We start from the raw sequence: 26,381 nt of genomic DNA on the forward strand, positions 1-26,381 counted from the left end.
AATAAACAAATAAGCAACATATAACTTTATTTATTGTTCAAACTACCTCAGTGAGCTGCATCAAATATTTATGTAAGACTACTATTTATTGTCTCTGCATTGTCCTCACACAGACACACTGTATTGGATTTGCTTCCAGCACCACCAGCTGAAGTTTAATTTCAATGTGCACTAATGCTAAGAAAAATCACACCCAGATGCTTCACAGAAAGGCCAGTTGGTCAGTACATACTATCTCCTCCAGAGAAGCCATGATGGTTAATAAAAATAATTTCTGTCATATTCTGACATATTCTGTCTTGCCAACAGATCTCACAAGTCTTATGCTGTGGCACCTTTTAAAACTTTCAGATGTCAGTTCCAGAAGCTCATGCTGAGAGAGAACATGACTAAAGACCCCCAGCTCCCTTACTTTACCCTAAATTAAAGGTGAAAGGGAAGATTAGCTCACAGAAACTATGATTTCTGCGGGTCATATTTCTTAGCAGGTTCTTAATGTAAAGCGATCCAAACCTCATCTACCTCAGCTATGCTGATGTCCCGTGACCAACTTGTACAGCTTTTAATTTCTACAGCTCAACTACCAAGAAAGTTCTCTACACCTGCTCCACAATATAACCACAGAATTGCAGAATCATCTAGGTTGGAAAAGACCTCCAAGATCCTTCAGTCCAACCTTTGACCAATCACCACTTTCTCAACTAGACCAGGGCACTGCGTGCCACGTCCAGTCATTTCTTGAACACTTCCAGGGATGGTGACTCTACCACCTACCTAAGAGCCTGTTCCAATGCTTTACAACCCTTCCCATGCTCTTCCTGATGTCCGGCTTGAACCTCCCCTGACTCAACCTGAGGCTGTGTCCTCTTGTGATGTTGCTGGTTTCCTGGGAGAAGAGGCTGACCCCCATGCTGCTTGTGAGGTATTAATCACTACTTTCTTTTTCTCACTAGTTTCTGCCCATTCCCCACCATCTCCAGAGCAGATGGGTCCCACATAAGAGACCGCTCAGCTCATGTGCCTCATTTTGGACTCAGCCTCATTGTTCATGTAAACACACTCCAGCCACAGCAGCAGACTCCTAGTTGCCTGGATTTCTGCTTGGGTTTCCTCTGGCTCCCACAAACAATAAGCATTTGCACACCCACACACCTACAGTTGCTTTCTTGAAGAAAAGAATTCTTATCAGCACCTTCCTTGTAAACTTGCTTCCCACCTGGTGTTTCTTTGGAACTGGGACAGGCAGGGGGAAAAAAAAAAACCCCACCAACAAGAAACTCCCAAGTCTGATAAGAATGTAGGCACCAGATTTTGATGCACTGTACTGCACCCTCTATCATTTCCTTAGCAGTCAAAGCCAGCACTCCCAACAGACACAACTAACCAGAAGGCTGAGCAGCCTGAACACACTGAAACCTGTCACCAGAAAAACCCACAGAAGCCTCACCTGCAGATACCTCATGCAATTAAGAAGAAATGAAGCAAAAAAACCCCCACAAATACCCACCCCCCAAACCTAATGATTTTTATTATTATTTACTACAGGAAAGATAATTTCTGCACTAGCTGTTCACCTAACAGCCCAACATTTCCATAAGGACTCGTAGGAGCAAAAATAGAGGAAAAGAAAAATTTCCACCAAGCCAAAGATCTATCAGATATGCATCAGTTCAAATCTTTCCACTGCAGGACTTCAAAAAAAGTGTACACACACCCACACACACACACACACACAGAGGTTTCTGTTATGTGAGGAGGAATGAAAGGTAAACCTCAAAATATAGCCAGCATCAGTACTATGGATGTTCCACACCTAGAGTGGGTTGAGAACACATCCTGGGCTGGTCCCAGGTGGGTAATTTCATTGCAAAACTGTGCTACATAATTATTTTTGAAAAGCTATTTCCATGTGCAGCCCTTTCCTCAAAACACCAGTAAGACTCCAGAAGCATAGAACAGGAGCATTATGACATGTGATCTGAAAGTGACAGCCTTACCATGACTAGCACTACTAACACTGTGTTAATTCACTGGTTCTCTGCAGGTATGTGGCCCCACGATCTGGTTTTTGCTATTATTTACACGTGCTTTCTGGCTGGGAAACCTTTGTCCAGCTTATTCTAACCTTACCCTTTTGTTTTAAAGGAATTAGGACCATAAAAATACTGGAAACACAAGTCTGTTCTGGAGCTGCAGCAATCCAGGGCTGGCAGCAGAAAACACGCTCCCGCCCTTTGTTCATTCACCTTTGTAAAGGCTATCAGAAAAGCAAACTACGCAGCCTGCATCCTAAAGTTTCCACGGCGGCGGACAGCCGCTGACTTGTACTCAACTGGCCTAAAAGAGGTTACCTTTTGTCTTGCGCAAAACAAGAGACACATGGAAAGAATCAGCTCGTACCGCCCCGGCTGCGGCGGGGGAAGCGATCGCTCGCGTTTCGCTCTTGGAGAGGCGCCTTGGCTCCTCTTTCTCCAGGGTGAGGGAGGGGAAGAGACACCTCCAGAAGCCTTACCCTTCAACACACACACAGAGACTTCAGGGGAACTGTCCCCACACAGCCCAGCGCCGAAGCGGGGCGGGGAGCCCGGGGCGCCCCGCAAGGCGGCAGTTTGCGATAGCCCCGCGGGGCAAGGACGCGAGCACTTACAGCTCAAGACCCCCACGTAAACGAGGAGGAGCAGGCGGAGACTGCGGCTCTCCATCTTCCCGCGGCGGCGGTGGCGGCGCGGGGCGGTGCCCGGTGGGCTGGGGGCTCAGCGCCCAAGTTGTTGCCGTAACCGAGACGCAGCAGCCTCACCGCCTGTGCTCTGCCTCCTCCGAGCCTGGAGCCGCCCCAAACTTTTAACGTGTCGGAGGAAGCGCCTCCCCGCTCCGAGCGCAGAAAGCCGGGGCTTGACGGAGGGATGTGCCCTGGCCGCCTGCCCGCTCGACCTAGAGCGGGGAGCCGCGGCGGGCAGCGGCTCCGCGAGCATCCCTCTCCTCTACCGCCCCCACAATGCCCCCGCGCATCCCGGGGGCTGTGTTGAGTTGTATCCAGCAGCTCTTCTCTCCGTTTTGTTCGTTTATTTGTTTATTTTTAAGCTGGGGTCATCTTCATAAGCTCAAGGACATTTGTTGCAACAGAATAAACTTTTCGTTAGGAAAAGCTTAAGCTTCCCAAAGAAGAGCGTTGTCCCTGTTGGTGCGTTTCCTTCGGGCAAGCCCACCCAGAGTGGAAGTAGGGATAACGGGGTGAAATCACGGAACAAACATTTGGATATTCCGGCTAACAAAAAAGTGATGTGAGGGCGTGGCGCCGAAAGTGTTTTAAGCCGAAAGTAGTCACATTGACTCCTTGTGTCTGTCTGTACATCTGGACTGGACAGAATCCCACCTACAGCAGGACATGGGTCACACAGTGACCTTCAAAACATTTTATATTATTATTTTATACCAGACTTGGAGATTTTTGGTTAAATAGACAGGAGGTGTAATGGCCCTTTAAATTTATGAATCAAGGAAAATTACTTATCGTGACAGTTAATAGTGCATCTGAGTTTCCAATGACATCTTAAAATACATTACCACTGATGTAAAGTTCTATAACAAGAAAAGTATCCCAAGTTTTTGTTTCGGGTTTTTGTTTCGTGTTTTTTTTTTTTTTTTGTAATCAGAACAGCAATGTCGGCTATATTTTGTTAGAGGGCAGCAAAATGAAGAAGGTCATTTATAAATAAAATCTCTAGCAGCTATTTTAATGGAGAGCAAGGAAGTTGGATGCCATGATGCTCTTCATGCCAAAATCTTCTTAGTTTATTTCTCACATGGAAAAAAATATATACAGAATACAATTCACGCTTCTTTAAAAAATCTGCATGTATATATATATATATATATATGCATATATGTCCTGTATATATTACTGGTAGGATGACATGCATTTAATAAAATCAAAACTGGGCATTGAAAACAGAAACTTTTTTATTTTGTGTGTCCCAGCACATCATAGCTTTAGGCATGTAGAAAGGTTCATTGATTTCACTAGGACTGCTTTACTATTGTCTTGGTTTGAAAGACAGGTGTCTGCCAAGAGAGGTTGAACCCTCCCTTAGGACAGAGAATGTGATTTTTTCCCCTCCCTCCGAATTATTTAATTTTGTAAATCACGGGCTTTCATGCAAAGGTATGGGAAAAAAGGAATATCAGTTCTTTACTAGTATCTATAAACAAGCAATAACAATAATAGCAACCACAACTAGAACCAGAAAACCAATAGCAGATGACGTGATCTGCCGAGCCTTTTCCCGTGTGGTGTAATCACAGTTGCAGGCAGCATGGGCGCTGTTGAGCTCCCGGCCGGGCAGGGCAGGTGCGATGACTGCCGAGCGGCTGCAGGTGGCGCTGTGGCGCAGGGTCAGGTCAGCCTCAGGCAGCTAGTAATGGCGGAGGGCTGAGAAGTGCAGAGGGCAGTGAAGTGGCTCGGAGCAGCAAGAAAGCAGGGCAGCAGGGATAGGAGATGGCTTTCTCTCCCAGCTAGCCAGCGAGGTAGCAAGGATTTCTGCAGTCACAGCAGATGCCGCGGTCTCGTGCGGCAGAGGGTGGGGGCAGGCAGCAGAGGCAGCCGGACTCTCCCGGCAGCAGCTGCGGGAAAAACGCAGCCCGGGGAAATGTGCCCTTCCCAGTGGGAAGAAAAAAAGGTTGAATCAAAAACTCACCCAGCCAGGAGAAGAGAAAAACAGGGCACAGTTGGATTTCCTCCGGTGGCAGCCGAAAAGCAAAGAGCAGCCTCTCCTCTCAGTGTCTGAACCACCAGAGAGCGTTCCAAGGGCCAGCTCTTCCCTCACCCTGCCCTGCCCAAGCCCAGCTTTTGTCTTTAACAAAAGACTTGATGGCTGTAAACATACAACTATTTGTTGCTTAGTAACAGGAATGGGAAGAAATTCTAAATGTACTCAACCCCCGACAACTATTTAAAGTCAGACATTGATAGAAATGTTGTTTTGATATAACATTTAAATATACGGCAAGTGCCTTGTGGAAAAGGTATAGATGTGGGGAATGTGAAGAAATGGCAGAATGGAATTAAATTAAAGGACAGGCTATCAGATGTCATTAATACTGATCACTGATGAAAAACTCAACATGCCCCAGTCATGTGTGCTGGGAAGCCATAAATCCCCCATGTACTGGGCTGCAGCCAAAGCCCTGTGGGCAGCAGGGCAGGGAGGAGATTCTGCCCCGGTGCCCTGCTCTGGTGAGACCCCACCTGCAGTGCTGCATCAGCTCTGGGCTCCCAGCACAGGAAGCACATGGACCTATGAGAGCCAGGCCAGGGGAGGCCATCAAGGTGATCAGAGGGATGGAGCACCTCCCTTATGAAGACAGGCTGAGAGAATTGGGGCTGTTCAGCCTGGAAAAGAGAAGGTTGCATGGAGACCTCACAGCACCTTTCCAGTATATGACGAGAGGCAGAAGAGGGGCTCTTCATCAGAAAATGTAGTGATAGGACAAGGAGTAATGGGTTCAAACTGAAAGAGAGGAAATTTAGGTTACACATACGGAAAAAATTCTTTACAGTGAGTGTGATGGCATGGGCTGTGCAGAGCAGCTGAGGTTGCCTCATCCCTAGAAGTGTTCAAGGCCAGGTTGGATGGGGCTCTGAGTGACCCGGTCTAGTGACAGGTGTCCCTGCCCATGGCAGGGGGTGGAATGAGATAGACTTTAAGGCCCCCTCCAACCTAAAGCATTCTGTGATTCTATGATTCATTAATATGGCTCTTGTACCATTTACTTTACCATAGTAAATAATAATAGTACATCCATTTAAAAGCAAAGGTTTTTTACAAGCATGAGGTTAAAGTTCCTTTTTTCTATTCACTGTTTCATTTCTCTTGCAAGTGAAGCAAATTCTTAGTGCACATGATTGTTTCCCCCACATTTCTCTGACTTTTTCTAGTATGGTTCATATTTTCTTTCCATTCCCTCCTTTTATTTCATCAATGAATAGAACATGGTTTCTCCACTTGCTTTATACAACTGCAGCAGACACCAGCAATGAAATGTGAGTATGCTGAATGCATATACAGAATTATTGGAAAAGTGGTTGTAATGCATATCGTTAATTTAACATATATGCTTTTCCTTTATGTACTTTGCTAAATAATGATATTTGTAAAAATACTGTTAAGTACTTTGTTAGAAGAGCACAAGACTGCTAGCCATATTTTTAATCTTTTAAAGTTGAATGTAGTAGAAATACTTTCATTAAATAGCATATAGAGCCCAACATGGATTTGTATGAGTTGCTCAGTTTAACAGTTATTCTTGGAGAACTTTCCATAGACACATCTTTCTGGAATAGTAAAAATAGTCTATAATTAACATCTGCAAACAAAATGCCAGTCAAGATTAGCTTTCTTACTTTGTGATAGCTGTTATAGTCTAGTTCTTTGTGTAGAAAAGCCCTGAAGAATTGAGTGAAGATGCAACATGATTTCAAGATTTGGATGTTGTGTAACAAGCTCAGGAATTAATGAAACAAAAGACTGCTGTTATTACACAATATTTCAGATAAATTTACATTCTTACATTGCAATGGAATTCTTTCTCTTTTTAATGAAACTTTCTACTGCAAATGTGAAGAGCTGATGATAATCTGTTCTAATAAGAATTTACCTCTTTTATTATGGCACCACGGTCAAAGAGTTCTGTTCTCCTCACCTATCAGAAAAAAACTGTTTTGAAAAATAATTTGTAAGAATTCTGTGAAACACTATAAGCCTCTGACTCTTTACCTGGGAAACATTTTATCTTTCCTAGCTATAGGATGAAAAAAAAAGAATAATGATAAATTAAGCTATATTAAGAAAATCCTCCTTTGGTGATTTCTCCACTCAAAATATGTTTTATTTTTCAGGGGGAACAAAATATCTCTAGATTTATTCTTCAATTTGCATGCTGATTTCTAGAATAGCTTTGATGTAAAATAAAAAAAAAAAATCAGAACAAAAAATTAGAACTGCTAATTTTGGTTGCAAAGTTGTTGCAACATAGATATTCAAACCCTATCCCAGATATATTAGCAAGGAATATGACTGTGATTCCTCTTCTCAAAAACATGCATAGAATAGGGGCAAAAGCAGTGCAGTACACGAAGAGAACTGGCTATTTAATTAGCACCTTGAAGTGTAAGATGTTAATTTCTATGTAACCCCTTCTCTGTTATGGTTTATACATGCCAAACTAGAAGATAATTACACGAGAAATGAATATCCATCCTTGCAATGCCATTAAAAATAATTTTTAAAATGTTTAATTTAAGACAGTTGTATTGGTCTGAAAACAAACCAGTGGGAGATCACAAGTCAGCATTAAAATTAACAGGAAAAATTAAAAATAAGTGGAATAATACAAGGAAAAGCACTGACAAAGTCAGATACAACCTGACACCCAGTTAGGGTGGTGGTAGCAGTCCAAATGAAGTAGTTCAGTTGAAGCAGTGATCCTGGGAAAGGTCTGGTCTCCAGCTGATGGTCCAGTGGTGGCTCTTGTCCTCTGGAAACTCAGTAGACAGGGCTCATTTAGGCAGTTCTAAGGCCAGGTTATATCCAAGCGGGAATGCTTGGCTCCTCCCTCCGGAGTGGAGCATCTCACAATAGGATAAGTCCATGAGTCATGTGGTGGTTTCTTGATGGCCCATTGTCTGTTATCCGGGGTGGGTTATTAGCAGGTGATAACAGCTAACGGCCCACAGCTGGCCGTTACAATACATGTTACAATACATCTATATTGTAACCTAGGACAACAGTGTTTCCCTAGTATGTCACATTCATGCATATCTCAAGTTTACTCATTGAATTTAAGTCCATTAAGTAATGTAACCCTCATTCCATGTAAGAAAGCACATATTTTTTTATCCCATTGATAAGCAAGTAGTATGTATGTGTGATGATCTGGGAGCGGCCATTCTCTGGTTTGCGGAGTGAAATGCCATTGAAAGCATAAAAGATTACAGTTCTGTGCTACTTTTCCTTTTTCTTCCTGTGCTTTCCTACCATGATTCCTCTTTAAATATTTTAGTGTCTCTTGGTTCATCTATAATAGCAGGTAACCCAGCAAGCTTGCTGATAACTGTGTCTGATAATGATAAGAATAGCAGGGGGAAAGGTGTAAAATATGGAGCCACCAAGGCAGAAAATAAAAGACATAGGAAAAAAAAACCCCATTCCTGTGCATAAGCATGCCTATATAATTCTTTATATGGACAGTTGAAGGCATACTGTTATTGGAATTTACACGGCTCAGACTTTGATCAGGAAGACACCTTTGAATACTTTTCCATATTTAAAGAAGAAGAAACAGATTTTTTCATATTTCTAAAAAGAGAAATGTTATGTTTGAAGTGGTCAGAAATGACATTTGAAATTTGGTGCCATAGCCTGTGCACTAAATCTCCATACACATCTTTTTTCTAAAGACATTAAATTGTTGTCACATATATTTGCCCTAGTAGGTGCTGAATACAAGCTGTAAAGTGACCATTCTGATATGATTCTAGGTACAGCTATGGGACAAGTTGATGGAAAACTATTTTGTAAAACTGCTAAAATAGATTCAATTTAATTTAGTTTAATTGCCAATATGCATATTTTATAATCCATGTCACAAATCTTTTTTCTAAAACCCATTGATTGATGTTCTATGTATTTTTTGTGCTGCTTTGACTGCCAGCCTGCAGTACATTGAATCTATCTTGCCCTTTAGTGTAAAGAATAATCAGCAGCCATGCGTAACTGTGTGGGCAGGCTGATATTTCAGATTTAAGGGATACTTTTTTCTTTTGCAATTTTAGTTACCACAATATTAGTTTATTTTGTTTTTTACAATGTTCTGGGATTTAATGGCTGTCCACTCCCCTGGTTACAGAAGGCCTTGTCTCCTTTTGACTTGTGTGGCATTGTGTTATTTTTTACAACTGCTTCATGTTAATTGTTTTAACTCCCATCTGGGAAAAAAAATCTGATTTATCTGACAGCTTATCTGCTTTTCTTGTACTTTGAAACTGAAAAGAGTGAGCAAGTATAGTTTTGAGAAAAGAAGCAAAAAATATTTTCAGATATGTTTTTTTTTCTTCCTCCAAGGTATCATTGATGGCTGTTTAAAGATAGAGCAGGCCAAGGATTAGTTGCCTGGCTGTAATGCAATGGACTAGAGTGCTGTGATAGAACACTGTATCGCTATTAGACTGTTAAAATATTTAATATCTAATACGTCTGCCAAACTCAAACAAAGAAGGCCACAAAATGTGAGGGTAGAACAAGATAAGAATAATACAAATTACTTGTTCTCAGTACCTTTTTCTGTGAAACTCCCCACATACCACCTCCATTTTCTGGAATGTCTTGTCAGATTTTATCTTTGGCTTGCAAAGTACAGAATCAATGCCTTTTTCTTTTTTTTTCAACTGAAATTGCAAGATTACTGCCACTGAGTAGGCAGCTCAGTAGCAATCAAAGGTACGTTTCTAAAATAGATCCATCACATTGGATGGCATTGTAGGACACAATTCAACCTAAGCAGCAGTGGACAATGCATTAGCCACAATGCTGCTGGTGGTGAATTCAGAATTATTTTGCCACAGTGTTTATAATGCTTTACTGCTCACTAGGTTAAAAAAGCCACCTGAATGGCAGAACCCAGAGAGTTATGCTGAGTGGTGTTAAATCCAGTTGGCAACTTGTCACAAGTGGTGTCCCCAGGTCTCAATATTGGGGACAACCATGTTTCATATCTTTATAATGACATGGACCAGGGTATTGAGTGCATCCCCAGTGAGTTGCAGATAACACCAAGCTGGATAAAAATGTTGATCTGGTGGAGGGTAGGAATGCTGTGCAGAGGGATCAGGACAGGCTGGATCAATGGGCTGAGGCCAGTGGTCTGAGGTTCAACAAGGCCAAGTACGGGGTCCTGCCCTTATGTAACAACAACCCCCTGCAGTGCTACAGGCTGGGGCAGTGTGGCAGGACCTCCCCCCCTCCCCCTTCTCTCTCTCCCTGATCGCTGGCTAGAGATGAATGGCTCAGATTAAGTTGATAAACTTAATCCTAGCTATCTAGTCCTGGCGCCTGGAAGGCCAAGGTGAGACACTGAGAGAATGTGAAGAATTTGTGAGTGACCGCAAATCCACATACTCTTTTCCTATAAAAAAACACCACGAAACCTCAGAAAGGTAGAAGCTTTCTACATGGACGTTGGAGCAAGAAGTAAAGTCTTCTCCCCAGGGTTTGGACGCAGCCCTGTGGCTACTTCCCTGGGATTGGGTAAGGAATTCCAATGTATTCCAGCTCTAAAATTAGATTTGGTAAGATCATTGAGTTCCTAGATTGTATTATTCCGGCTAACTTATAGGTACCTTTCTTAACTTGCATTTCAGCTAGCTCAAGCAAGCATTTCTTAACTTGCATTTTTAACTATTTTTATAGTTCAAGCAAGGTTTTACCCCATAATTGCATTTTTAGCTATTATAGTGTTGCAATTATGTATTCATTGTGTGTTTATGTGTGTCAATCTGTTCTATGTTTGTATGTTTGTTATTTTCTGTGTCTAATAAATGGTATTTTTAGACTAATCAGCCAAATATCAAAGAATCTTGCGAACGGGACTAAGTCTTGGGGAACTAGCTATCTTAAAGTCTGTCAAACTGCAAAACCACATAAAACTCCTGTCTCCCATGCAAGACAGGCAGAATGGCTGAAAAGCTGGAGAAGGACTTGGGGATGCTGTTACAGTAGTTGAACATGAGTCAGCACATCCCTAGGTGGCCAAGAAGGCCAATGGTACCTGGCTTGTGTCAAAAACAGTGTGGCAGCAGGACCACGGCAATGACCGACCCCTGCACTCAGCACTGGTGAGGCCACACCTTGGATACCGTGTTCAGTTTTGGGCCCGTTAATTCAGGAAGGACACTGCAGTGTTGGAACGTGTCCAGAGAAGGGCAGCTGAAGCTGGGGAAGGGTCTGGAATGCAAGTCTAATGAGGAGCGTCTGACGGAGCTGGAGTTGCTTGGCCTGGAGAAAAGAATCACTCACTACAACTACCTGACAGGAGGGTGTAGCCAGGTTGGTCTCTACTCCCAAGTAACAAATGATAGGACAAGAGGAAATGGTCTCAAGTTTTGCCTAATACCAAGCTGGATATTAGGAAAAATTTATTCACAGAAAGGGTTGTAAAGCATTGGAACAAGCTGCACAGTGAAGTGGTGAAGTGTTAAAAAAATGAGGTAGATGTGGCACTTTGCAATATAGTTTAGTGGATGTGGTGGTATTAAGTCAAAGATTGGACTTGATGGTCTTGGAGATCTTTTCCAACTTTAATGATTCCATGATTGTATAATTCTATGGTGTTATGAAAAATACACCTCTTAAGATGTAGTTACACTGCATGTTGTCTTAAAAGGGTGTTGCTGCTTCTGGCCATGGACTACTGTTCTCACTTTGCTTGTGCACAGAAATGAGTATAAGAAATAATGTGAATCATGTGAATAAAACATTATGGTTCAGCAGTATCGATGCTGCAATTTGTATCACTTCAGTGGCCTTGTGTTCAGTGCCTTGTATAATGCTGCTACAGTTGTTTACCTAGAGGATAAGCAGTGAGAAACAGCCAAGAATGGCAAAGAGAGGAGCAGGAATTTTTAAGCCAGTTTTACTTTTGAAGCAATCTGTAAGTCAGCTCAGAGCTGGTTTTGGGACCACGAGGGTGATAAATGGTCACGGTTTGTTACTTACACACTCCCGTTGGGTCGCATACCATGGCATAAGAGCAGGGTTCCTGTTGCTTCAGAGGGCAACCTCTTATTTTCTGACCATTATAAAATAATAGACACGGTTTTCCTGAAAGTTAAAGGGCTTTATAAAGGCTGATAGGTTGTAATTATTCTTGGACAGTTTTGTTACCCATCTCTTCTCTGTACCACAAATGTGCTCAGTGTTGTGACATGTCAAAAGCCACTGGACTTCAGTCAAACCCTTCCCAGAGTACTTGTCAGTTGGAAGGTGTTTTTCTTTGGGCATTGAGGGATCAGTAACTGGGCTGCCTACGCTCCTTTGGATGCAGCCCAGGACGCAATTGGCTTTCTGAGCTTTGAGCACTCACTGCTGGCTTGTGTTGAGCTTTTCATCAACCATGACCTCTAAGTCCTTGGCGTCAAAGCTGTTCACAATGAACCCTGGGAGAAATTTCTGGCGCCTTTGGATGTATTTTGATTTTCTCTGGGGGGTACAGCTTTGCACTGTCATTCTGTTGGCCGAGGGTTACCAAAGGGCAGATGACCTTGCTCCTCCTGTAGTCTTTAGTGTGTTACAAATCTCAATTTTTTTAAAATCTGCATTGTGCTTCCAAAGCACCAAACAAGTAAAAGGAGGAAGCAGATATCCTACCATCATTTTTTTTCTGAAGATTCAGCTGAATAAAAAGTTGCAAATACTTGTGCAGAAGAAGGTTTAGAGATTAGGAAGTGCCAGTTCAAAACAGACAGATAGGTATGATAAAGTGTGTAGTACCACTCCTGTAGTTCAAAACTCCCTCAGAATGACAGAACAGGATTTGTTTCTGTCTCGCATTCTCTGAACATTCTGCATTTATCTACTTGTAGAAGTGTTCTTTTTATACCCTACACTAGTAACCTTATTTTGCTTGCTTTTTTAACAATTTAAACCAAAGTGATTATGTCATGTGATCATTGACTGCATATGATTCCTTGAGTTAATAGGAGAAATGCTGTAGTTGAGCCATAATTACATAATATTAGCAGCATCATTCTAAGTAACTTGTATTTAACTTGTTTTAAAAATGAGAAAGCAGGATGACTGACTTGCTGAAATTTTTAAACTATCAAATAATGTAATGAAATAGCTACTGTACTCACACACCTGGTTTTCTGGATGAGAGCCCAGGTGAACAGAGAAGCCAGTGTGAGGTACCAAACCAAGTAGACCCAACTGTCTTCACAGATGTGTTTCCACAGTGGCAAATTCCATGTCTTTTATTTTTTTGATGCTAAGTTTAATTACACGCTTTAGCTCTTAATGGCACTAATTCAGTGTAACTGTCTGACGCTGGCTTCGTGAAGGCCACTGTTATATCATGGCCAACTTTGAGGATTGCGATGAAGACCATCATCAGCTAAATTGAAAAGCATCAAAATGAACTGTTGAGTTATTTCACAAATTTTACTAAGTTTTAATGTGAGCTGTGGTTTTCCTACATGGGCAGCAGCTGGTTTCTGCTTGGGTTCAATCTTTTGGGGAGGAAGGACAGTTGGAAGGTGTGATGGGTTGGCCCTGGCTGGACACTGAGTGCTCCCCAAAACCACTCTATCACTCCCCTCCTCAACTGGACAGGAAAGAGAAAATATAGTGAAAGGCTTGTGGTTTGAGAGATCACTCATGAATTATCATCACAGGCAAACCAGATTAAACTGAGGAAAATTAATTTAATTTACTGACAAATCAGAATAGGGTAGTGAGAAATAAAAAGTCTTCCCCCATCTCTCCCTTCTTCCTCAGTTCAACTTCACTCCTGATTTCTCCACCTCCTCTCCCCTTAATGGCGCAGGAGGATGGGGGATGAGGGCTGCAGTCAGTTTGTCATGTTGTCTCTGCTGCTGCTTGCTCCTCATGTGGAGAACTCCTCACACTCTTCCAGTGTGGGCAGGTTAACCTCTGCTCTGGTGCCTGGAGCACCTCCTCCCTCTCCATCTGCTCTGACCTTGGTGGTTCCTCTCACTCATTCTTATTCCTCCCTTATCTGCCTACAATTGCTGCCAAACAGTAATTTTTCACTTCTTAAGTCTGTTATCCCTGAGCACTACCACTATTGCTGATGGCTTGGCCTTGGCCAGCCCTGGGTCTGCTAGAACCAGCTGGCATTGGCTCTGTTGGACACCAGGAAAGCTTCAGGCAGCTTATCACATAAAAATACAAGGGTGCTCCCCTTTAGGCACCACCCCTCCCAAAGCCTAGCCATGCAAACCCAATGCAGGTGGGCAGTGTTAGCAAAGGGGAGCAGGCAGCGAGTGGTGGAGGTCTAGCATTCTGGGATGATGTTCTTGCCCAGAGGAATGCACAGAATTGCTCCCCAGGGCACTGGTCACAGCACCAAGACTGCCAGAGCTCATGCAGCGTTTGGACAACATTCTCAGAACCACAGAATTACAGAGTGGGTCAGGCTGGAAGGGACTACCTGGCCCAACCTCCCTGCTCAAGCAGGGTCATCCCAGAGCACATGGCACAGTATTGTGTCCAGATGGAATATGTCCAGTGAGGGAGACTCCACAACTTCTCTGGGCAAACATGGTGTGATTCCACAACCTCTGTCTCAGGCACATGTTAGTGGGATTCTTGAGGTTGTCCTGTGCAGGCCAGGAGCTGGACTGGAGTCACAGAGTCATAGATTCACAGAATAGTTTGGGTGCAGGGAACCTTAAAGATCATCTCATTCCAGCCCCTTGCCATGGACAGGGACACCTTTCACTAGACCAGGTTGCTCCAAGCCCTCTCTGACCTGGCTGTAAACACTTTGAGGAATGAGGCAGCCACAGCTTCTCTGGGCAACCTGTGCCAGGGCCTCAGCACCCTCACAAGGAAGAATTTCTTCTTTATATCTAATCTAAACCTACTCTCTTTCAATTGAGGCCATTTTTCCTTGTTCTGTCACTACAAGCTCTGGTAAACAGTCTTCCCCCTCTTTTCTATAAGTTTTCTTCAGGTGCTGGAAAGCTACAATTAGGGCACCCCGAAGCTTTCTTTTCCAGGCTGAACAGCCCCAGTTCTCCCAGCCTTTCTTCCCAGCAGAGCTGCTCCATCCCTCCGATCACCTAGGTTCCTCCTCTGGCCTGGCTCCAGCAGCTCCCTGTCCTTGCTGTGCTGGGAGCCCAGAGCTGATGCAGCACTGCAGGTGGGGTCTCAGAAGAGCAGGGCAGAGGGGCAGAATCTCCTCCCTGCCTTGCTGCCCACGGGGCTTTGGCTGCAGCCCACCACACGGGGGGTTCTAAGCTCCCAGTGCACATGACTGGGGCACGTCCAGCCTCTCACCCACCAGGATGAGATACTCCGATGATCGTTGTGGGTCCCTTCCAACGCAGAATACATTCTGTGGCTCTGCGTTGTGCCGGGGCTGCTGAGGGGAATGGCGATAGCCGCGCCTCGGGCAGCTCCTGCCGCCCGGCGGCAGCGCGCGGAGCGGCGGCGGAACTCCGCGGCCATTGCCGGTGTTTCCGGCGGAGCCTGGGGAGGAGGCACCGGGGCGGTGGGAGCATGGCGGGGCTGTGGTCGGCCCGCGGGCTGCGGGCTGGAAGCCGTGAGTGAAGAAGGGAGTCGGGAGGGAACTGGTACTGCGGGAGGGAGCAGTGAGCCGTGAGTGCGGGCCGGGCTGGGCTCGGTCTTGTAATGCGGCGGTGTCTTCAGGGCCTGAGGTGCTCTGATTAGGCTGCAGGGGAGTTGGCCTGTCTGAGGGGAGGGCCTTTGCGGCCAGGGAGCGACATTAACCTTTTCACAGAACCACAGAATAGCTGGGGAAGGGACCTCTGGAGGTCATCCAGTCCAACGCCCTTGTCAAGGCAGGGTCACCTCGAGCAGGTGACACAGGAACGTGTCCAGGTGGATTTGCGATGTCTCCAGAGAGAGACTCCACACCCTCCCAGGGGAGCCTATTCCAGTACTCTGCCCCTCTCCACGGAAAGAAGTTCTTCCTCATGTTGAAGTGAAACTTCTTATGTTGTGGTTTACAGCCATTGCTTCTCATCCTGTTGCTGGTCATCACTGAAAGCAGTCTGGCAGCAACCTCTTGGCACCTGCCTTTGAGATATTTATATGCATTTGTGAGATCCCCTCTGAGTCTTCTGTTCTCCAGACGAATCAGGCTCAGCTCCTGTGGTCTCTCCTCGTAAGAGAGATGCTCCATACCCCTCTTCATCTTTTTGATCCCTTTTGTTGCCTTGGAGTCTCCTATTGTGACTTTGTGCAGGCACTGCAGGGGCCCAGTGTGGTCACTTGGTTGGAGCTGCAGAAGTGCTCGCCTTGTACATATTGAGACAGACAGGTGGGTGGTCAGCAGTGTTGTACAAACCAACCCCTTATGAAGAGGCTTTGAAAAACTCAGAATGGGTCATAGAATGGTTGAGGTTGGAAGGGAGTACAGTGGGTCATCTGGTCCAACCTGTCTGCTCAAGTAGGATTATCCCAGAGCACATGGCACAGGATTGCATCCAGATGGTTCTGGAATGTTTCCAGTGAGGGAGACCCCACACTCTCTTTGGGCAATCTGTTCCTGTGCTCAGTCACTGCACAGTAAACTTCTTCCTCATGTTCAGGTGGAAGTTCCTGTGCATCAATTTCTGCCCGTTGATCCTTGTCCTGTTGCTGGGCACCACCGAACAGAGCCTTGTCCATGCTCTGATCTCTCCCTGCAGACACTGACAGACATTGATGAGGTCCCCTCTCAGTCATCTCTTCTCGTGGCTGAGCAGGCCCAGCTCCCTCAGCCTTTCCTCATAAGAGGGATACTCTGCTGAACCTACCCCAGGATTGCTTACTCCAGGATTATTGCTTACTCTGGATCTCTCCTGTCACCAGGGTACATCTCCACATCAGCTGTCTCTCAGCTGACACCTGATGAGGTGGTTCACATGCGTAATGAACTCTTCACCAAAGAGAAAGAGAGACAGTTGTCTCTTTATCCACGGATTGAGAAAATCAAAGTGAAATACACTGGGAAGTCACACCCTGGCAGTGTGTTTGTCATGAACAAGGCTCTGTCCACACCATACAACTGTGCCATGCGTAAGTGAATGGACTCCTGAACTAGCCCCTCGTGGTGAAAGTTGTGCTTCTAATTGAAGTTGAGACTGAGTTAATTTTTTAAGGGTTTTTTAACAGTTCATCCTTCCAAGTAATTTACAAATATGAAACTTGCAGTTTTTTGTTACAAATGCAGCAGTCTGAACTGCTTAGCCTGAGAAATATGGTTAAAAACTGTCTAATACTTCTGGGTTTTTTAAATTTTCTTTAGATTTAAGTGAATGGCATTGCAAGAAATCTGTTCTGGCTCTTGTGGATGGTGAAATCTGGGACATGTACAGACCCTTGACCAAATCATGTGAAATTCAGTTCCTTACCTTCAAAGATGAAGATCCAGACGAAGTAAACAAGGTAAGTCAATATCTTATTCCATTGTAAGTGACCCTGGTTCTCTGTGCCTTGTCTCGTTGCAGGTGGCCCCGATTATGACCACTTGATTCCATGTACATGTTTCAGTTCCGTGCCTGTCTGCTTTCTTGAACTTTGTTGTCATTAAAGTTCAGATATTTTTAATGTGTTTTTAATGGTTCATCATGACTGTCATTAGCTGGACCAGTGTGCGGCCTAAGTGATGTGTTGACATTCCTTTCAATTGTATTATTCTATGATTTCAGATTTAAATATCTCCAGGGTTACATCTGGCTTGCATTCTAAGTGCAGTTTTGATTTTTTAAATTTGTTTCTGTTTGGAGAATCATCTCTGAATAGAAGTTTAAATACTAAAGTAATCATAGAATCATGGAAAAGCTTGTGTTGGAAGGGACCTTAAAAGCTCATCCAGTTTCACTCCCTGCCATGGGCAGGGACACCTTCTGCTAGACCAGGTTGCTCATAGTCTTGTCCAGCCTGGCCTTGAACACTTCCAGAGATGGAATACTTGGGTTGGCAGCTAAGTTTGTGCATCATCCAGTTAAATTTTGGGGTGTTTTTTGGAATAATTAGCTTCCAGGCGATAAATCCATGTTCTGAAATTTGCTTTGCAGGCATATTGGCGTTCCTGTGCCATGATCATGGCATGTGTGCTACAGCGAGCGTTCAAGGATGAATACTCAGTCAGCCTAGTTAAAGCTCCAGAAGTGCCAGGTGATAAAACTGTTTTGTATTGATTGTCTTTTGCTGCTTCTTAGGTGAGTGTTTAATACTTAGAAAAAGATCAGAGGCTCTTTTCCCAGTGGTTGATGGTACTTAGCATTGATATGTGTATTAGATGCTGAAGTGGTTGGCTTTAATTTATGATAATCACACTGAAAACATTTTTGTTATCGACATGCAGAAAATTGGTCTGTGCGGCCACTGGGTTTCAGACTACTTAGGATTTCATAGCTGAAATTGGTAACTAAACCTCTGTATTGTGAAATGACATGAGTACGGTTTCTAGATGAGATGTGATGTGTTTCTGTGAAGTTTCCTCCAATAACTTCCTAATCTTGTCCAGCACTTGAGTTACTAAAAATGACAATGTCTACACCAAACTGGAAGATGATTGAGTTACAAACAAGCTTAGTAAGAACCTCCACTCATCTGTGACCTGATTTAAGATTTAGAAAAGTTAGAAAATGCACAAGAGAGGACGTTGCTTCAGTAAAAAAGCATATTTAGTATATGAGAAAGTTGGCTGCTGATCATGTGGAGTACTATAACTGCTTCTCTTTCTAGCAATTTCAGCATTTGTTGTTATTAGTAAGTACAGGTAAATATTTCATTTCTATCAGAATTAGGAATAATCTTGGATATGCTTAGCTATATCATTACATTGTATGTATAGAAATAATGTGAGCTTACTGCATTCATAGATTTGATTTCTAAATAGCCATAACTGAATACACACAAAAGAGTGTTCTAACAGCTATCAGAGAAATTTGTGTTGCCTTTACCAGAAATTTATGCCATGCTTATGTCATAGATAAACATTTTACTTCAGCTCTAATATTGTCTGATTTCTATATGCAATAAATTCCTGTTTATAATTTAATGGTTCAGATATATTGTATGAGGTGTACAATGGGAAAACTATGAAGTATTTTTAAAGTGAGTGGTTTTGTTTTTTTCCTGCAGTGTTAGATGCAGTTTTGTGAGGCAGTGTATTTTTTCTCCTCTTTACTGGGGTGCTGTTATACTGACACTGCATTAAAACTCATTTCAAATTACTTTCTCCTTCAGTGAAATGAAATTAAGATGACACAAGTTCAATCTGCCATTTTATTGTATAATCAGAGCTGAAAACGCTTGTTTTATGATTAATTTCTAGAGATAATTCTGTTTTCCTTTTCATTCATTTTGCTGTAAGAATATAATATGACGGCAAAATATATACTTTGTTACAAACCTGAATATTTTTCTCTTTGGATTGGAATTGCAGCGATCTCTGGAGCTTTCTGTTCTGATGTAGTTTTGGACAATAAATTGAATGACTGGAAACCAACAAATGTAAGCACTTTTATTGCCCAAAAAGTTGTATAGCTTGTGTCCTTGTCCAGTTGTTCTTTTTTAGTGGGGGAGAAGGGACAGAGCTTTTTTTTCTCTTTTTGTTAGTGCACATCAGGAGTACTCCTTGGGAAATGATCTCTGCATTTACCACATACTGGTTCTATGGCAGGGTACTCTCTGAGTTCCTTTCAGATGAAAGTAAGCCTTGACCTGTCATCCACATGCTTACAGGCTTTAGGTCTGTGGGACTAGAAAAAATTCTAATCTGAAATACAGTTTCAGAAACAGTTGATGGCCCGTATGGTCCCTATGTTGGGACTGCTGTGTCATCTTTGTTACAGATATGCTCCTCCTCAGCTGCTCTTGCATGGTAATGTAGATGCATCCACAGTCTTTGTGTGAGTAGAGCCTCTGAAAATGAAAGTGTGTATAATACACATATTTTCTGGTGGGTTACAGCAGAATCAATTTATTGTTGAATAAAAACTGTGAGCACATTCTGCTGCAGCTCTCCTTAATAGCTTGCTTATAATTCATGCTCTGCAGTAAATCTAATACAATAATCTGAATACTCTAAATCTGAGAACCATTTGTGATCACAAATGTTTTACCTGTCTGGTGCCCATTCTTGTTCTTGTGCCCAAAAATGAGCAGAGGTATGTATCGCTAGCAAAGCAATATTGGTGCAATGCAGAATTTTTCTTCAATGTGATTTTGTAGCTGAAGGAATTTAGTTAGAAATATTTTCTGTGTGACATTTTAAACGTAATTTCTCCTTGTAACAATTTCTTATTTACTAGTAAATCTGAGTTAGGTAGACCTTCAAATTCTGGTCCAAGGTGAGCAATTTTTATTTATTAAATATTCAGTACTCTTTTTCCCATTTGATCAATCACAATAGAGCTTATTTGTAAGTGAAGACACCACTCTGGGAAACAAGATATATAGATGAGTATTTAACAGTAGCAAGACTGTGTCTGTAGTACCATCTAGGGAAAACCTGGGCAGTTTTACTCTAATTAATATATATTGTTTCCAATGGAAAAATGCCTGTTGATTTGACTGGGTATTGAATCTGTCCATTAAAACAGTGATGACCTGTAGTGATCCTATGATAATAGTAAGACAGTCCTACGGCAAAATTCCTGTACTTGGGGTTTATCGTACATGATCTTTGTTGTTTTGACTAATATTTAGTGTTTGCTGTGCTTTATCTGTTCACTACAGCTGTGAAAAGGTGGTTACAGTTTTTATGTCCTTTTGTTTAGGACAACTTCCGTTCTTTTACAAGGGATGCCAAAAAGCTAATCTATCAAGACCTGCCCTTTGAAACACTGCATGTTGAAGCAAAAGTAGCACGTGAAATGTTTCGGCATAACATGTGAGTGTCTCAATTGGCCTTTGTTTCAAAAAGGCAATAAGAAATCAATTCAAATCTCTGCTTGGTTTTATAAATCTAAAATAAGATGTGACAGATGAAGCGAGAAGGTACTTCTCCCACTGCTCTGAATGAAACTGCCTCCATTTTCTTTCCACCAACTTATTCACACCAACTTTCTTAGTTCTTATTGTTCTCTCCAGAGGCCATTTCCAGGCACCTTTACTCGATGTAGTTTTGTGACAAAATGAAAGACTGACTTCTTTTGTTCACTAGTGAGCTTTAAGATTCCAGTATTATTAAATTCAAACTTGTGGTTAGCCTTGGCATGGTAGTTACTTTTCGCCTTTGCTGAAAGGCTTCCATATTAAAAAAAAATGCACAGTTTTCATGTCCTTCTATCTTCAAATGATGATTTGATGAAATGCAGTTTTTGAACTCTGCAGGGGGCAAATGGGTAAAATACTTTGGTCTGTGCCATAAAAAAAAGGTTTGTTCAAAACCTCCTGTCTTCTTCACTGAACAAAATACCTTAACAATGTTTTGGGAAAAGAATTCTCTGATTCACAGCTTTTTGGCAGTTGGAGAGATGTAGGGGGAAAATGATAAACAGTTTATTATTTTGTGAACCAAAAGTAAACTACAATGAAGCTAAAGTTGCAAAATAGCAAGTTCTTTAGCATAAGGCTGAAGGTGACATATGGATCATAATCTCCACTGTGTTGGCTGCACTGACAGCAGGTGGGAACTGAATTTTAATCGTACCTTTAGATAGTGTGTGTATAGAAAGCATAGGGAACACTTTGCTGCATTTCAGGTGACCAACTCTTGAGGGCTACACATTGCATAAAACCAGTTTAGGTGGTCTAATGGTGTCTTCTAGCCTTACATGTGACTTGAAAAACTCCTATTTGTAGTATTAGGTTTGTAGTATCTTTATGAATAAAACTGCTGAGGGAGCATGGTCCTATAACATATGCACAGAATAGTGCATATGTTATAGGAGGGATAGGAGTCCATGTAGGAATGGATGTTCCAATAGGAAGGGACTTATAGCAACCACCTAGTTCAGCTGCCTGACTGATGTGGGGCTGACAAGTTACAGCAAGTTATTAAAGACATTGTCCAGATGCCTCTTAATCGGTGACATGCTTGGGGCATCAACCACCTCTCCAAGAAGCCTCTTCAGTGTTTGAGCACCATCTTCTAGGGAAATGCTTCCTAATGTCCAGTCTCAACTGCCCCCTGAGACAGCACTGAACCATTCCCAAACATCCCGTCTCAGGATCCCATGTTGACTGTGCCTGATGATTGCATTATTTTTAAAATGCCCTTCAGTAGTGCTCAGTATAATCTCTGTAATTTTTCCACAAACTGAGGTAAACTATAACAGCTCTGTTATGAATCATGTCAGTATACGTTGTCATTAGGATTTTAAACCAGTCTCAAAACTCACATAAGCATGATTTTTAGGAATTTGAAATTAATTACATTTATTTTTGAAGTATTTTTATAAGAGCTAGGTGTTAAAGGTGAGGATTTTTTAAATAATTTTTTTCTTGTCCAGATACAAAATGGAGATGATAGAAAGAAAAGCTTCTCAGAATATGGAAGGAATTGTAACACTACATAGGTAAGCAAAACTGAACTCCCATTCTGTAATGATTCACTGAAACATTTGACTGTATTGCAAGTACTCTGTACAAGCGAGAAGAGCAAGTTACTTGTGATGGCTTTAAATTTAAAGATCACTTGTATTTACTGCTGTCTGTGGTCTGTCTTAAGTTGTTTGGGCTGGTTTGTTTGCTTTGCTTTATTTATTTATTTATTTATTTATTATTTTGTGATACTTTGTCATACTACATTTCTGTTTCTTGTTATGTTAAAGGTGGTATGTGCTAGAGACGTCTTACTGCTTTCAGTGCTTTTAGAAGAAATCTCTATCTCTAGAGCTTGACAGGTTAAATAAAATACAAACCAAATACTTGTTTGAAAACAAGAGTTAGCCTTACATAATGGATTTTTCTTCCAAAGTTGTCTAGATCTAGCTAACTGGCAAGCTACTGCTTTGTAGTTGTGGAGATGAGACTAGAACAGCCTGCTGGGATACCATGTAAGATACAGAGTTCTTAGTCTTAGGAGGCAGGAAGCTTGTATTGTATCTCAGGCAATTGAAAGAATTTCTCTCTAGCTTAGGCTGTTGTAGGATATTCAGTTTTCTAGATGTCTAAAGAGTTCCTCATTTGTTTTTGTGGTCCACATATGTCTAAAGGAGCAGATGCCTTTGCAGTGATGGTTCTTGATATTTTAGAGTAATGTTGTGTCATTCTTTCCTTCCTCCCACTCTGGTTTGCTCAATAATGGGGAAAATGGGCTTACGTATTGGCTTCTGGGAAAGATTTGTTCTGAGTATTTATTTGCTGTACTATGCTGTTTCTCACTTTTCTTAATTGATTTGCAGTTTTCCAAGAACTGAAAGGGAAATGACTGTGCAGGTTGTAAACATAATACTGTGAAAAATAGATGATCTTGGAGACAAATCTTTTTCTGGTGAATGACAGTTATCCCAGTTTTAGAGCCAACATGGCAACAAAGGTTTTTTAAACCTAAGATCCTTTCTTAGACTTGAGGTTTAAATTTCATAAGTTCATTTAAGGAAATTGTGTGACCTGTACTTTTGGTTTAGGAAACTTAGAAATGCTGAACTGGTGATTTGTTTAGATTTGGTTTGGGATTTGTGTGGATTTTTTTTCTGTTGGTTGGACTTTACTGATCAAAAATAAAACCTAACCTCTTTGTGCTTTCCTCCGAATATATTTGACATATAGGCTGGGTCTTTTTTCCTCCCCCCAGGTTTGGTGACTTTGTAGATGTTACTGAAGGTCCTCATATTCCAAGGACAAGTTTCTGTTTCCAGTATGAGATAACGGCAGCCCATAATCTTCAGACTGACCAGTCTGAATTGATAAGGAGGTTCCAGGGTGTGTCCTTGCCAGTCCATTTGAAGGTAAGTAAGCCATTTTGCATAGGTTTTCGTTCTTTAAGTTAGAGCATTTTGCCTATGCCCATCTTTTTTAGGTGGTGTGTTGGTCGCTCAACAGAATTCAGAGTTGAGAGCAGGAGAAAGGGAGGGCCCCTGATGATGACTGTGTTGGATATTTGGGGTTCATTTTCCTGAAATTGTTGTGAAGGTGCAGTCAGAACTAAAAAAGATGCATCAAAGGGCCCTTGATGTTATTTCTCAGTATGCAAAGTATTGTTTCAGTTGTGTAATTTTGGCATGGATATTTCATTCTGCTTGCCTAAGTTGTGCATGCCAGTCTTCTGAGATCAAGGCTGCTGACAGTGCTTAAAATAGCATAATTTTGTATTTATACTCATGATAAATATAGCATTCAAAGAATTTTGTGACACCGAAGTAAAATGTAACAACAGCAACAAAAAGTCCTAGCTCTAGGGAGTCTTAAAGGCTTTGCACAACTGAAGGTGGAGGCAGGAGCCTTTATTCCCATTCCTGTTGACTTACATGATTTTGACATTGGGGTCTAGGACATGTGCTATTTTCTTAGTTGGGGAAGTTTTCAAGGGTTCCTCAGCTCATCTCTGTGTTCCCTTCCTAAGAATAATTCCCATTTTTGCCAATTTATCCCTCAAGGATTCCACACAGTGGATGAACTACAGAACCATAGAATCATTTGGGTTAGAAGGGACCTTTAAGTTGATCCAGTTTCAATTCCCTTGGAAGGGGCACCTTCCACTAGACTGGGTTGCTCAGAGCCCCATCCAACCTGGCCTTGAACACATGCAGGGTTGGGGCATGTGATGGGCAGACATATATTCAAGTACCCCAAAGGAATATGGGCAAATTGGACACTGAAATTGTAAGCTGTGGCATTTTAATTGGGCATTATTATGGTTTTGTGCCATCAATTCTACATATTTATCAGAATCTATTCTATGATAAGATTATTTTTTACCTCTGCTAACATCATTTAATGACATTTCACACAGGCTCACCACACTGTGTGGCACAAACTGCTGGAAAGATCAAAGAGGCTGGTAAGTCTCACCAGTGGTCAAGTACAGGTTACCAAATAAAAAGATGTGCTCTGATAGAGGACAATTTGAATGGTTAGAGGTAGGTAGTGTACTCAAGAGCATATCTTTAGGAATGGAAATACTTACAGGTGAATGGAAATCAGAAATCTTAGTGCTTGTTTAGTAGAGGACATGGTAGCACTGTTTCTGAGGTCTGTTTTTAAAATGCATTGTGCCATTTATAAAAAAGCCCAAATGCTATTTGATTGGTATGATTTGTACAATTAAAAATACTTTAAGATAAATGGAACTATAAAATATCATAAGCCACATATAACCAAAAAACCACTATCAAAGCATGTTTAAAGATAGGAAGTCTTTGTAAGTATTAAACAGCAGCTGTTTTAGAGCCTTCAGATCAAAAATCTTACTTACTTGTTTGGCAAGAGACAGAAAGGAAAGTACTTTGTCTTCTGAAACTTGTTAGCCAGGGATATGTTCTGAGCCTGCCCCATGGCATCTTTCCTGAACTTAGTTTGAATATTCTTGTCCTTCAGGTTGTTTAATTTTGGAGAAGATAATTGTCTTTGTAGGTTGTCCTTTCTTGTTTCAGTGACAGTATGAGAGGAGGATTGTCAGGATCATGGAGAGTGAAATAATTTTTTAAAATATAACAAAATTGGTATCTTTCTGCAGGTCACTGAAGAAGAATATTTGGAAGCAGCAACAGAATGTCTTGAGGCAAAAGATGGAACTGAAGAGGGAAAAACTGTATCAATTTAAATTAGGTTGCACCTCTAAATGTACATAATAAAAAGTGTATTTTAACATAGCTTGTTTATGCCTCATACAAAATGTCTTGGGTAATTAATTTGAATTCTGTGGCCTAAATCATAGATAAGTAAGACACAGGTATGCATGAGATGTTTCAGTCCACTTCAAAGATTTCCTTGAAGAAAAAAAGGGCGGGGGAGGGAAGATAATGTTTTATCTGCAATAACTTGCAAGTTGCCCCAGTCCTTATTTTGACAATAGTAATTGCATGTGTCCATCCGTAATGGACTACAGTTGCCACTGCAACTGAAAGTTTAGACCCATAATATCTTAAAAAGATACCCTTAAAGGTACATAAAGGTGTAATTGCCATTGCTTTAGCAATGCAAAAATAGCAGAATGTAAAAGCCAGAAAGTTGTTGGAGTTTAATGATTTCTTTCTGCTGCACAAGTGCAGTTAAAGATCATTTTCCAGAATAATACCAAGAATGTAGTTCATTACTTGCATCCCCAGTGTAGTAAGATTTATTATGTATTTTTTTTCTTTCATATTTATATATGGTGACTTCAATTAAATTTCACAAAGGGGTTTTATTAGATGATGTTTTCTGACATTTTGTATTTTCATCCCTACCTCATTAGAGCTGTACTCATTATATCAGTGGAGATTTTTATTACTTTTTGAAGTGCAAATATTTTCTCTGAATTTCATCCCAATTATTATTTTTACCATTAACTGCATCACTTGATTGCTAATCAGTTGGCACCACAGTTTTGTGGGAGCAGGGTAGTAGTTCGGTAGAATATATTTAGGTATAACCCATGTCTTCTCAGGATACCTGAAAAACTGATTTTTTTTTCCACTCTTCATTAATGTTGCAGAAGACTTTTTATAATGGTATCAGATGCTTATTTTTTTAAATAAA

At 41.7% G+C, this 26,381-nt stretch overlaps 2 protein-coding genes across 3 annotated transcripts in view; one reads left to right on the top strand and one right to left on the bottom strand.

Moving 5' to 3' along the window:
- JAM2 (junctional adhesion molecule 2) overlaps window positions 1-3,056 on the bottom strand; it is a 50,158-nt gene extending 47,102 nt beyond the window's left edge. The window contains exon 1 of one of the 2 annotated variants that reach the window (XM_085074568.1): window positions 2,648-3,056. In XM_085074568.1, coding sequence (XP_084930694.1) covers window positions 2,648-2,702 — 55 coding nt within the window. In that variant the 5' untranslated portion in view covers window positions 2,703-3,056. The remainder of the gene's footprint in view (window positions 1-2,647) is intronic. The other variant, XM_085074578.1, reaches the window with a different exon arrangement.
- A 12,155-nt stretch (window positions 3,057-15,211) lies between these two features.
- On the top strand, window positions 15,212-25,513 carry MRPL39 (mitochondrial ribosomal protein L39). Its single transcript, XM_085074652.1, has 10 exons — window positions 15,212-15,339; window positions 16,614-16,820; window positions 17,050-17,189; window positions 17,822-17,921; window positions 19,198-19,265; window positions 20,534-20,646; window positions 22,211-22,276; window positions 23,497-23,650; window positions 24,655-24,702; window positions 25,378-25,513. The coding sequence occupies exons 1-10, from the start codon at window positions 15,297-15,299 to the stop codon at window positions 25,462-25,464; spliced, it is 1,026 nt and encodes a 341-aa protein (XP_084930778.1). The 5' UTR covers window positions 15,212-15,296; the 3' UTR covers window positions 25,465-25,513.
- Window positions 25,514-26,381: the final 868 nt, after the last annotated feature.

The sequence above is a fragment of the Lichenostomus cassidix genome, chromosome 1, assembly GCF_008360975.1.
Source record: "Lichenostomus cassidix isolate B80296 chromosome 1, HeHo_3.0, whole genome shotgun sequence".
Lineage (NCBI taxonomy): Eukaryota > Metazoa > Chordata > Aves > Passeriformes > Meliphagidae > Lichenostomus > Lichenostomus cassidix.